The sequence below is a fragment of the Sceloporus occidentalis genome, unplaced genomic scaffold, assembly GCF_023333645.1.
Source record: "Sceloporus occidentalis isolate IW3139 unplaced genomic scaffold, rSceOcc1.0.p SCAF_6, whole genome shotgun sequence".
In the NCBI taxonomy this organism is placed as follows: domain Eukaryota; kingdom Metazoa; phylum Chordata; class Lepidosauria; order Squamata; family Phrynosomatidae; genus Sceloporus; species Sceloporus occidentalis.
The window spans coordinates 1,486,008-1,498,204 of NW_028316986.1; the positions used below are offsets into that span (position 1 = coordinate 1,486,008).

The following is a 12,197-nucleotide window of genomic DNA, read 5'->3' on the forward strand; positions in this document are numbered from 1 at the left end:
TGGAAGCTCCGCCCCCGGCATGCGGCCCCGCCCCTAGAGGGTGGAAGCTCCACCCACCAGCACACAGCCCCGCCCCGGAGGGTGGAAGCTCCACCCCGGCATGTGGCCCCGCCCCGGAGGGTGGAAGCTCCACCCCCGGCACGTGGCCCTGCCCCGGAGGGTTGAAGCTCCACCCCCGGCTTCGGCCCCCCAGTCGCCTGATGGACAGCAACCCGGCCCCCGGCTCAAAAAGGTTGCCTACCCCTGCCATTGACCATGGTACCCTTCTGGAACGCCGGAGGGTGTTGGGTATCGGGGGCACTGCGCTCCAGTGGTTCCATTCCTACCTCTCGGGTAGATTCCAGATGGTGCAGCTGGGGGACTGTCGTTCCGATAAGAGGGCCCTTACATCTGGTGTCCCTCAAGGAGCCATTCTGTCCCCCATGCTATTTAACATTTACATGAAACCGCTGGGAGAGATCATCCGGAGACACGGGGCGCGGTGTTATCAGTACGCTGATGACACCCAAATATGCTTCTCTGTGTCCCCGACTGATGCAGTGACCAGGGATGGCATCTCTCCTCTAAATGCCTGCTTGGAGTCGGTAATGGGCTGGATGAGGAAAAACAAACTCAGCTTGAATCCAGAGAAAATGGAAGTACTAGCGATAGGCTCTCCCGGTCCGAGTGTTGAAATTTGTCCACCTGTCCTGAATGGGGTCACGCTCCACCTGAAGGACTCAGTCCGCAGTCTGAGGGTGCTTTTGGACTCGTCGCTCCAGCTGACTTCTCAGGTGGATGCGACGATCAGAAGCACCTGCTATCAGCTTCGGCTGATACGCCAGCTGCGACCCTACCTAGGCCGGAAGGACCTTGAAACAGTGGTACATGCCCTGGTAACCTCTCGGTTGGATTTCTGTATTGCGCTCTACATGGGGCAACCCTTGTACCAAACTCGGAAGCTTCAGCTAGGTTGGTCACTGGACGTTCCAGGGCCGACCATATAACACCGATTCTGCATGATCTCCATTGGCTGCCTGTTCGCTTCCGGGCACAATTCAAGGTGTTGGTTATAACCTATAAAGCCCTAAATGGCTTGGGCCCAGGGTACTTGGAGGACTGCGTTTCCCCATATAATCCGCCCCGCACACTCAGGTCATCTGGGAAGATCCCAGGATCCCAATAACGAGATATGTGTCAACCTCACAAAGGGTCTTTTCCATCTCGGCCCCTGGGACCTGGAACACCCTTCCCGAGGAACTCTGCTCCGCCACCTCCCTGGACCTCTTCAAAAAGAGACTTAAGACCTTCCTGTTTCGGCAAGCCTTCCCCAATGTCCCTTGATATCAGGACTCTCCCCTATATGTACAACAGTATCGAGCGTATCAGCTGGCCTGGTTTTGATGTATGGTTTTAATGTGTATTTTTGGAATGTTGTTATAAGTTTTATTTATGTATTGCAATTTTTATCCTGTATTTTGTATTTGTCATTGCAATTTTTACTGTACACCGCTATGATCAACATGGAATAGCGGTCTATAAATAAAACTTCTTATTATTATTATTATTATTATTATTATTATTATTTAACTCCATTCTGCCATGCAGGAAATCCCAATCAAAGCATCCCCGGCAGATGGTCATGCAGCCTCTGTTTGAAGACCTCCAAGGAGGTAGACTCCACTACACTCCGAGAAAGGAGTGTGCTCCACTGTCGAACAGCCCTTACTGTCAGGAAGTTCCTCCTAATGTTGACCTGGAATCTCTTTTCCTGCAGCTTGCATCCATTGTTCCGGGTCCTAGTCTCTGGAGCAGCAGAAAACAAGCTTGTTCCATCCTCAATGTGACATCCCTTCAGATATTTAAACATGGCTATCATATCACCTCTTAACCTTCTCTTCTCCAGGCTAAACATCCCCAGCTCCCTAAGTTGTTCTTCATAGGACATGGTTTCCAGACCTTTCACCATTTTAGTCACCCTCCTTTGGACACGCTCCAGTTTTTCAATGTCCTTTTTTAATTGTGGGGCCCAGAACTGGACACAATATTCCAGGTGGGGCCTGACCAGAGCAGAATAGAGTGGAACTATGATTTCCCTTGATCTGGACACTATACTTCTATTAATGCAACCTAAAATTGCATTGGCCTTTTTAGCTGCCGCATCGCACTGTTGACTCGTGTTCAACTTGTGGTCTACATGGACTCCTAGATCCCTTTCACACGTAGTTTCATTCAGCCAGGTGTCCCTCATAATCCTATATCTGTGCATTTCATTGTTCCACCTTAAGTGCAGTATGTTACATTTCTCCATGTTGAATTTCATTTTGTTAGCTTTGGCCCAGTTTTCTAGTCTGTTCAGGTCATTTTGAATCTTGATCCTGTCCTCTGGGGTATTAGCTGCTACTCCTGTTTATCGGCAGTACTAATACATAAGAAGAGCCAGGACCGGCCCCTTTTTGCCTGAGATTCCACTCACACAATGGCTAATTGATTGTCCAAAAGAGAAGCCCAGTGAGGCAGGGCACATGTGCAATGATACCCTCCTTCCGGTCCCCTGATCAGCAAGGGACCTAGAGAGGGGGTGCCTTCATCTGTCCCTGCTGGAAGTGACCCATGGCTGCGCTGGACACTCACCGCAAGAGCCGGAGCTCCGCCAGGAGTGTGGGGTTCTGCTGGGCTTTCTCTGGCGTGGGCTGGGACGCCTGTTCATGCTCCAGTCGTAGGCGCTGGATCTCTTGCAGGATCTCTCTGCGTAAAGAAAGAAGGAACAAAGGAAGGTTTCCCAAATGCTTCATTTGTCCAGCATCTCCTGTCCCCCAAATCTGAACCACTGGACCACCCAGACCAAAACTCATCTCTCCTGGTCTTGAAGGTTAATGAGGGTCAGCTTTGGTTAGCACTCGAGAGATGATCGCCAGGAGGGAATACTAGAGGGATCAGCAGGTAGGACTAAGAAAGATTTCTCTCTGCAACCGTGGAAAGACCTACAGCTGTACTCAGAGCTGACACCAGTGATTCCTGAACACATGCCCTATTTTGCAAGCTAAGCAGGGCCAGCTCTGGATAGCACTCATATGGGAGACCCCAGGGAGGGAATCTTAAGAACCCCCTGGCAGGTCTAGGAAAGCACCCTGCCTGGAAACCCTGGCTGCCCATTAGAGCTGACAACATGGTTCTAAGTGGACCGAGGCAGCTGTCTGCGACTTTTTTGTTTCTGTCTCTTCCAGAGAACAGAGTATCTATTTGTACAGGAGTGAAAGAGGTAGTTCTGTTTAATTGGGGGCCAGGGAATCTACCCACCCCAAACTTACTCAACCTCATCTGATTCTGGAAGCCAAGCAGGGCCAGGCCTGGCCAGTCTTTGGAGGAGAGAGACTGCCCACTGGAGGGGATAGACCATCTTCCCTCTCCAGACAGGAGCCTGCCAGCCTGGCAGTCTGCATTCACAAGACATTCAACAGGTTTAGTGTGTCCCTTTGTTACACCTGGAGAACTAGGTAGGTCACACAGATGAAAGGGAGCCCTGACAGAGGAAGGAAGCTGCTCGGTCTGTTCCTTCTTAGGTAGAATTAACAGTGTGTGTTTGCACATATGCACAACTTGCGGTGGGAAATGGGTGATGGTTCAGGGAAGAAGGGGTTCTATGCTCCAAGAGAAGCCCCACTGCTGAATGAAAAAGAGGCCAAGCACCAAGACCCCACAAATCCCTAATTCCTGGGACTAGGGCAGTGAGAGTGGGGAGATTGGAGCACAGCATGAAGGGCCCCTTTCTTGCTGGGGAGGCAGCGGGGCAGCTCTCTGCATCAGGGGACCATTTGCTGCACCCCCAACAGAAGCCCCCTTATCTTGAGCCGCCCTGAGTCCCTGTATCAGGAGGAAGACGGGATATAAATAAATAAATAATACCTGTTCTTGTTTTCTAGCTCTGCTATCAGCTGCCTTTGTTGCTTGTTGGCATCAAAGTTGAACCCTAGGTCTGCTGGCGGCCGTGGCTGGCAAAGACAATAAAGGGAACAATTTCAAATAGGGAGGCACCACAATGCCTAGTTAAGACACACACACACACACACACACACACACACACACACACACAGACACACAGGGAGAGGGGCATAGCCTTATCTTGGAGAGCTCCTGAGCAATGGGCAAAGGATTTTGGGGAAATGTCGCCTTGAGCCTCTTCCTCCAGGGCAGGAGCCTCCCTGGGAGGGTGGGCAGCTGATGTGGCAGGGCAAGGGTGCACAAAGCAGAGTGCAGGTCACACACTTTTGGGGGCCTGTTGGTCCTCCCCATAATTTTTCTGTGTAACAAAACTGACATTGTGATTTGCTGCCAAAATCTGTCTGAAAATCATTCAATGAACTACAGTCAGTGTGGAAAGGCACTAACCTGTACTCTGTGGGATAGTCAATGCCACCATCAATTCAAGTCCTTTCTATTCAGTGTTGGTAGTCAATATCGTGTCAGTTTAACCACGTTTAAGACTCACTGATACAGAGGTCTGATTCTCACAATAGTTAATCAAGTATGAGTGGGCGGATTTAATTGGTTCATAACTGCTGGGAGCATTGTTTCCCCTTAACAAATAAACTAAGTGAAGAGGGAGAGGTGATCAGCATCAATTCAGGAGCAAAGGATATTGGCTTGTGGGAAGGCAGGGCTGCACCCAGGCCTTCCTTTCACCGGGCACCTCTCTGTCCATATTCTCCCCCTCTTCCACCATCCAGGACAGTAGGACAGCCTGGTGAAGAGGGTGGTTTTTGTTGTTGTTGTTGTTATTCATATGTACCATTAAGGTGGCCCCTTCTGAAGGAGAGACCTTCATGACCCCTCTGGTCATGCACAGCTCTGCTCAGGTCTTGAAAACTCAGGGCAAGCAGGCTTCTTTGATGGAGTCTATCTGCCTGTGAGATTATGAGAGCTGTTTCAGAAAGTGGTGGATGGTCCTCCTTTGGAGATCTTTTAACAGAGATTGGATGGGCACCTTTCAGGAGTGTTTGAGCAGGGAATTGTACTAGATGGCTCTGAGATAACTTCCATCTCTAGGGTTCTGTGATGTCTTGTGGGAGCCCTGGTAGCACAGTGGTTAAATGCTGGCCCTGCAACCACAAGGTTGTGAGTTTGATCCCTGCAGGGCTCCAAGGTTGACTCAGCCTTCCATCCTTTCACAGGTCGGTAATATGAGTCCCCGGCTTGTTGGGGGCAATTGGTTTACAAATTGTAAACTGTCTGCATTGGTTCTCAACCTCTGGCTCTCCTAATGTTTTGGACTTCAACTCCCAGAAGTCCCAGCCAGCTTGCCCAAATGATCAGGAATTCTGGGTGCCGAAGTCTCAAATGCCTGGAGGACCCAAGGTTGAGAACCACTGGCTTAGAGTGGTGAGTTCACTGACAAATGGTATAGAACTATACCTGCTATTGCTATTGCTATTGTGATAAATTCTCTCTGTGGTAATTCAAGGAAATTTGGGGCTGGCTTGGTCTTGACTGGACAAGATTCATTAGCTTTACCAAAACCTACTCCCAGTAGAAATCAAAATAGCTATGAATGGATTTTATAGATAGATGGACAGAGAAATTGAGAAAGAGAGAGAGACCAATGCAGCTGCCAGCATTTCTGGAGTCTCTCTGGGAGGCTGCAAAAGGGAGTAACTGGATGTGGGCCTGCGCCTCAGAACTGGTCTCTGCACCATTGCCTGCCTAACGTTTCTGCTTTGGAAAAGCAGCAGTGCTCAGTCTCCTTCTGCCCAGCAAGGTCTGTGAGGAGCTGATAAAAATAGACTGGCCAGAGGAGAGCCAAGCCTGCAGGGAAGGAGAGGTGATGCGCATCATGCCCAGGAGTGTGCAGAGTCACAGGTGAGCCTCTCCACCTGCCTTTCTTCTCAATTAGCCTCTGGCACAGAGTTGTCTCACCAGGGCTCTGGGGAAGTGGCAAGGCTCACCAAGCAGGAGACGGCGGCTGCCCCTCCACACCACTTCGGAGCCCCTTCCCAGCAAGACAACACCACAGCCATTTCCGACTGCTGTTTGAAACATTCGAGTTTGAGATTATAAGTACTTCTCACTGAAAGGACTTCTTAGTTTTTTGTGGCTTTTTCAGGCTCTGTGGCCATGTTCTAGAAGAGTTTATCCCTGACTTTTCACCAGCATCTATGGCTGGCATCTTCAGAGAATGCTGGCATGGAAGAGAGTGGGATGGATACACACACACACACACACACACACACAAGCACACACACTGTGTGATCCTGGGTAGGGAGGAGCCATTTCCATGTTGATCTGTGTATTGTTCTGTGGTTGAATGGCAAGGCTTCCAGGTGGGAAGATATGCAAGGAGGATTTGGGTCTGCTTAATTCGAGACCCATTGTTTGCTGGGAAATCCCCTCACTCTGGTTGGTTTTCATTTGCATTTGCCGAGTCTTGCTTTTAGTGTTTTTCAGGACTGGGAGCCAAACTTTGGCCTGGGATAGACAGGCCAAAAGCGACGTGCCACCACCGATACTAGAGTTCGGGAGCACGCAGTAACCACATGCTTCCGAATCTTAGTGTGTAACGACGGTGGCATCATGGCAGCGTCCTGTCCACCTGGACGCCGCCATGGTGACATAAGCAAAAAGCATACAGAAGTTGCTGCAAGTTGCTTATGTCACGGGGTTCTTTTTACTGTGGAGGGATGCCACACAGTTTGCCTTCTGTGGCGCCACTCCGGAGTTAAAACGGATGCCTCCAGCCCACCCTTTCGGGGCGGTATGTATCATGCCTTTGTTTACTTTAAGGGTTTCTTCTTTCCTGTTTTTTAATTTTTTTAAAAAACCAAGTCTTTCTTAAATTATGTTAACCTATCTACAAGGCTGCATCTGCCCCGTTCCCTCTCCCCCTCGGCTTGAAAGAGTTTAGAATCAATGCACTGTTTACAATGAATACCTAACATTCAATATGTGGGATTTAATTACATTATTGACTTCCTTGTACTCCGTATTCCCTGGAACCTTTTCAAGCGGGATTTCCCAACCCAAATTCCAAGCTTCTACTTTCCTTTCTCCAGTCCCTAATAATATCAAACAACAGGTTATCTGCCAAATACTTATCTACCTTGGAGAAGTTCCAGTTTTTACTTTCTTTCCATCCTGATGCTATCACAGCCTGTGATGCTTTCAATATATTCTTTATTGCTTTCTCTTCATTATCCTTCAGTCCCTTATACTTCACATTTAAAGTTATGCAATTCTCTTTGCTCAAATGAACATTCTTGCCTATAATTTTATCTCTCTTATCGCTTCTCCCCAAAACTTCTGGACACATGGACAATCCCACCACATACATCCAGCATGCATGTGAAATCCCTTGGACCCAGTGCAGTGCCAACATTGAGCTGATGGATTTTTATTGACAAGGGCTAATTGAGAAGGGTCCTGTACCATCGCCCTATTCATTTCACCTGTTGCCCCTTTATTCTAGTGTGCTTGTTTCTCTTAACCTCTTGCATCCATGATTTATGTATATCTTCGCTTGTTAAATTTAGATCTCTTTCCCAAACTCCTTTCAAAATGTCTACGATTTTAAACTGATGCTCCAATATTACTCTCTATATAAATCCAATAATACCTTTGCCTTCATTTAGCATCTTTTGATGATCCTCTCCAATGGTGCTGGGTTATTTTCTTCCATATTTTTAGCCATATCCTTTAACAGTTTGTAAATTCCAGCTGCATGGACCCAAGACTTCATCAAGCGGGTCACCTATAACTCTAATACCTTTGTTTTTTATTTTCTTTAGTGTTCTCCCTAAGTCATCATTGTTGCTTGTATTCAAACTTTCTATAGGAAACCATTTAAAGTTTCCATTTACCATTATGTTTTGCCATTTGCCCCAGATTTGTTTAGTAACTTTCAAGGGGCCACTCAGATTTCCTTTCTGCTTCTGTCCCCTCAGTCTCTTTATTTATTGACTTGTCTAACTGTACCCATTTCTTTTCCCTTCCATATCCATAGTCTAAGATTCTTTTCATTTGGGTTGCTTCCAAATATATCTCTAAAGAGGGGGTGATACCCCAACCATCTTCTTCTTGATTGGGGGCTGGGGTTGGCTATGCAAACTTTCCCCCCACAGGAGCCTTTCATATAGTGACCAATGCCCTATCTCTTCTGTTCCCTCCCTCAATCATGGTCTCTGTTCCCCAGGGAGAGTCGTCTTGCTGTACTCCTGGTTAAACAGAGGACCAGAGAGAGAGAGAGAAAGGAAAGGACAGAGTGCGTGCCAGTCTAGATACCTACCGTATTTCCAGCTTCTGCCGCCAAGCGGGCAGCGTACCGCGCAATGAGCCGGTGCTCCTCATCCAGTCGGCTGGGGCTGTCTAGGACGCTGCTGGAAAAGAGAAAACCCAATACACACAGGTCACTATTTGCAGCTCCAGCACGGTACATCATGCAAGCGAGCCAATGGTGGTTGTCCAACACGATCCAGAATTAGAGATCTGTGACTAGGGCCTCCACAACCAGCCTCAATCTGAACCCCTCCAATAGACCCTGATTTACTTTTGTTGAAAGGGATAACAGCTATCTATCCAAACAGCCAGTTTTTAGGGCTTACCAGTCATTGCACCAAAGTCATTGTAAGTCATTCTAAGTGGAATGGGAATCTCAGTGGCTCACTTTCCAAGTTATGAGTGGAGATATCAGTGGAACAGCAATTGACCTCCCAGGGCTGCAGCCTTCTTTTGCACAGAGCCAGTCTGGTGTTGGGATCTGAGTGTCAGATCAGGACTCCTCTGGGAGACCAGGATTCAAATCCTGAATTGGCTTTGGAAATGCCCTGAGTGTCCCACTTTCTCAGCCTCAGAGGAAGGCAATGGTGGCAAACTCCCTCGGAAGAAATATGTGAAGAAAACCCTGAAATGATTTCATCTTAGAGTCGCCGCAAGTCAGAAATAATTTGAAGGTACACAACAACAAGAAAATCCTTGTTTGTGCATGGTGTACATTGTGCTGTGTTCCACTTACACTATTAGATGTGACATAACCAGGTTATTTGGTGGGGGCTCCACAAAATCACATCATTTTAGCAGCACAATCCTTCCTTCCAATCACAGTGAAAAGTTGTGCCAACTGCCTTTTCTTATACTGAAACACTACTAGGCAAACATATATATATATATATATGGGTTGAATCTCCCTTATCCGTAATTCCAAAATATTCCAACTTTTTCATGGGTGGCTGAGATAGTGAAACCTTTGCTTTCTGATGGTTCAGTTTACATAAACTTTGTTTCATGGACAAAGTTATTACAAACATCTTATAAAATTACCTTCAGTCTATGTATATAAGGGGCACATGAAACACACATGAATCTTGTAATTAGACTTGGATCTTATTTCCAGGATATTTCATTATGTATGGGTCTCAACTCCAAGATATCTTATTATGTACTGTATGTATATCGAAATACAGTTATTCCAAAATCCAAAGCACTTGTGGTGACAGTCATTTTGGGGAAGGGAGACTGGGCCTGCAAAATGGAGGCAAGGTAAGGGGTATTTTAACATCCATTTCTTTCTCTTTATTCTATTCTATTCCTTTTCTCATAGTTCCATATTCCAAGAAAATTATACACATACCATCCTTTTACTTTTCTTTTCCTATCCTATTTCATTCCATTATATTATATAGATCATCATTTCTCAAAAAATATAATTGTGACTTGTCCCCAATTTGCTTTCCAAACCAGTAAGACAAGAAGAGGAAGTCAATATAATGTTATAGTGTTGTTTTTATGGCATTTATTTTGAGTATTGTATTATGTATATGTAACAGGTTTCATGTGTGCCTTTAATGTTAGTTGTAGTCTAGTGTATGTTGGGGAAAACCTAAATAAAAATTAATTTTTAAAAAAGAGGAATTTTAAAATCAGATGACTTTAAGAATGAACATGGCAATAAAAGGGCACTGACTGTGTGCCAAGGTGTGGCAGAGGAGGCTTGAGTGCCCAAAACATCGCTACCTGTGTGGCAGCCATGACTCTTTAAATAAAGATAGAGGGTATTTCTCAAGCCCCTGGCATAGGAACTTAGGGCTTAGCAGGCAAAAATGGTTCTGAGCCTATAAAGGTTCCTCATCCAAAGAAAACTGGGAGCCACTGAGAGGCTGCGTTCTGCAGAATTTGGGCAAAGCTATGCCCTGGTTATTGTGGGTACCAGAAGGGGCAAGATATCATTCTCTTTCCAAAAGGAACTGTTTCATTGTGGCTCCGCAGCCGCCATGTGCCTCCGCAGCATGTCACGGGATTCCCATCCCAAAGAAGTGTAAAAATTGGGAAGTCTAGAAAGCGGCTAGGATGGCTGAGATGTGTTTTATGCTTCCTTGCTGTTTCTATACTTCCCCCATCATATAAAATGTCACAGATTCATACAATGGTCTCGCCCAGTGTTTCGGGGAGGCAGGTATTAGAAACACAGGCATGAATCCACTCCCAAAACAAGGCACATTCTCTGTCTGTGGATGGAGATCGGTTCTGTCATGTAAGAAATGCCTTGGCGAAGGGGAAAGGACCAGGAGGATACTACATCTACCATGTCTGCTGCCCAGCATCACAGAGCCTCAAACCAGGTTCCAAGGTTGGCTGTTCAAAACTGTTCAATGCCTGATGACACCTGGGGGTGTTTTGTTGCTTTCCAGCATTCCCACTAAGGTTGCATCTACACTGCAGAATTAATGTGTTTTGACACCACTTTAACTGCCATGGCTCCATGTTGTGGAATCCTGGGATTTGTAGTTTTGTGAGCTATTGAGCCTTCTTTGCCAGAGAGTTCTGTCAGAGAGCTCTGCTACTGTTTTTCCAGGATTCCATAGTATGGAGTCATGACAGCTAAAGTGGTGTCAAACGGCATTAATTCTGCAGTGCAGCAGCAGCCCAAGTGACAAGGCTCCTCTGCACAACAACTCAAGGCACAGAACTGCTCTCCAGTTTTCAGTCTGGCAACCCCAAGGGACTGGAGCAGTGATTCTCCAACTTTGGCCCTCCAAGTATTCTGGGCTCCCAGAATCCCCAGCCAGCTTGGCTTGGCCAATGGTCAGGCATTTGGGGAGATGAAGCCCAAAACATCTGGGGGACCAACACTGGAGAAATATGGGATGCAGGACTCTTCTTTCATTCCTTCTTTCTTCCTCATTAGGATGCATCTACACTGCAGAACTAATGCAGTTTGACACCACCTGAATTCCCATGCCTCAATGCTATTGAATTCTGTGATTTGTAGTTTTGTGAGATGTTTAGCCTTCTCTGTCAGAGAACAACAAACTCCAAACCCTAGGACTCCTCCTCCTCCTCCTCATCCTCATCATCTTTATATCCTGCTTTCCCCTCAAAAAAGTGGGACTCAAAGCTTACAATTTAAAAGCACAGTACAATTAAAAACATACAAAAGTGACCAATAAAACAAAATTAAACTATTACAATATTAAAATGGATCACTTGTTAAAAAAAGTAGAAAACAATTTAAAAAGATAAAAGCACTTAAAAACCATACACTTTAAAACAGCACAACACTCCCAGCATGTTCATAACACTGAGCCATGGTAGTTAAAATGGTGCCAAACTGCATTAGTTCTGCAGTGTGGCAGCAGCCTTGGTGACTTTGAAAACAAACGAAAACAGGAAACAATTCTTTTGGGGAGAAATGCTGGAAGACCCAAACGGGCAAATGAAACGGAAGAAGTGTGTCCTCACAGCCCCAGAAACAGGCTCTTTTGGCCTCCGTGGAGGTTGCCTGGCCTGGCTTTTGGGAAAGATGCCAAGTGCAAGGGAACTGCAGTCCCCCTCCCACCACGTCCTTGCAGACCCCGGGCGGCTCTCCTGCGGGCAACTGACCGTGGACCACTCTGGAGGCGGCTGACATAGGCGGCTATCAGCGCATGCTCGTCGCTGAGCCGGTCGGAGCGGGCCGGACTGTACTGCAACCTAAGGAGGGTGAAGGCAAAGGAAGCAAAACAGAAAAGTAATGAAGGTGAGGACGATGGGTCATGGAGAACTCACTGCCCATGGAAAAGGATCACAAATAATAGGATGAGCACACTTAAAGAAGCAAAAATGAAAACACAGCAGGAGGACTTACACAGATGCAGTGGTTACCTGGAGCAGGTGAGGTTTCATCCAGGGGTGTCACTAGGGGGGTGCAGAGGATGTGGACCTCACTAGGTGACACCCTAAGTAGGGGTGAGCCC

At 46.8% G+C, this 12,197-nt stretch overlaps 1 protein-coding gene across 4 annotated transcripts in view; it reads right to left on the reverse strand.

Annotated features, from left to right (window-relative positions):
* LOC149310306 (dystrobrevin beta) overlaps positions 1-12,197 on the reverse strand; it is a 211,288-nt gene that overhangs the window by 56,961 nt on the left and 142,130 nt on the right. For 3 of the 4 annotated variants that reach the window (XM_089528693.1, XM_089528692.1, XM_089528690.1), the window contains 4 exons: positions 11,845-11,934; positions 8,255-8,345; positions 3,886-3,971; positions 2,614-2,727 (listed from right to left, as the gene is read on the reverse strand). In XM_089528693.1, coding sequence (XP_089384819.1) covers positions 2,614-2,727; positions 3,886-3,971; positions 8,255-8,345; positions 11,845-11,934 — 381 coding nt within the window. The remainder of the gene's footprint in view (positions 1-2,613; positions 2,728-3,885; positions 3,972-8,254; positions 8,346-11,844; positions 11,935-12,197) is intronic. The other variant, XM_089528691.1, reaches the window with a different exon arrangement.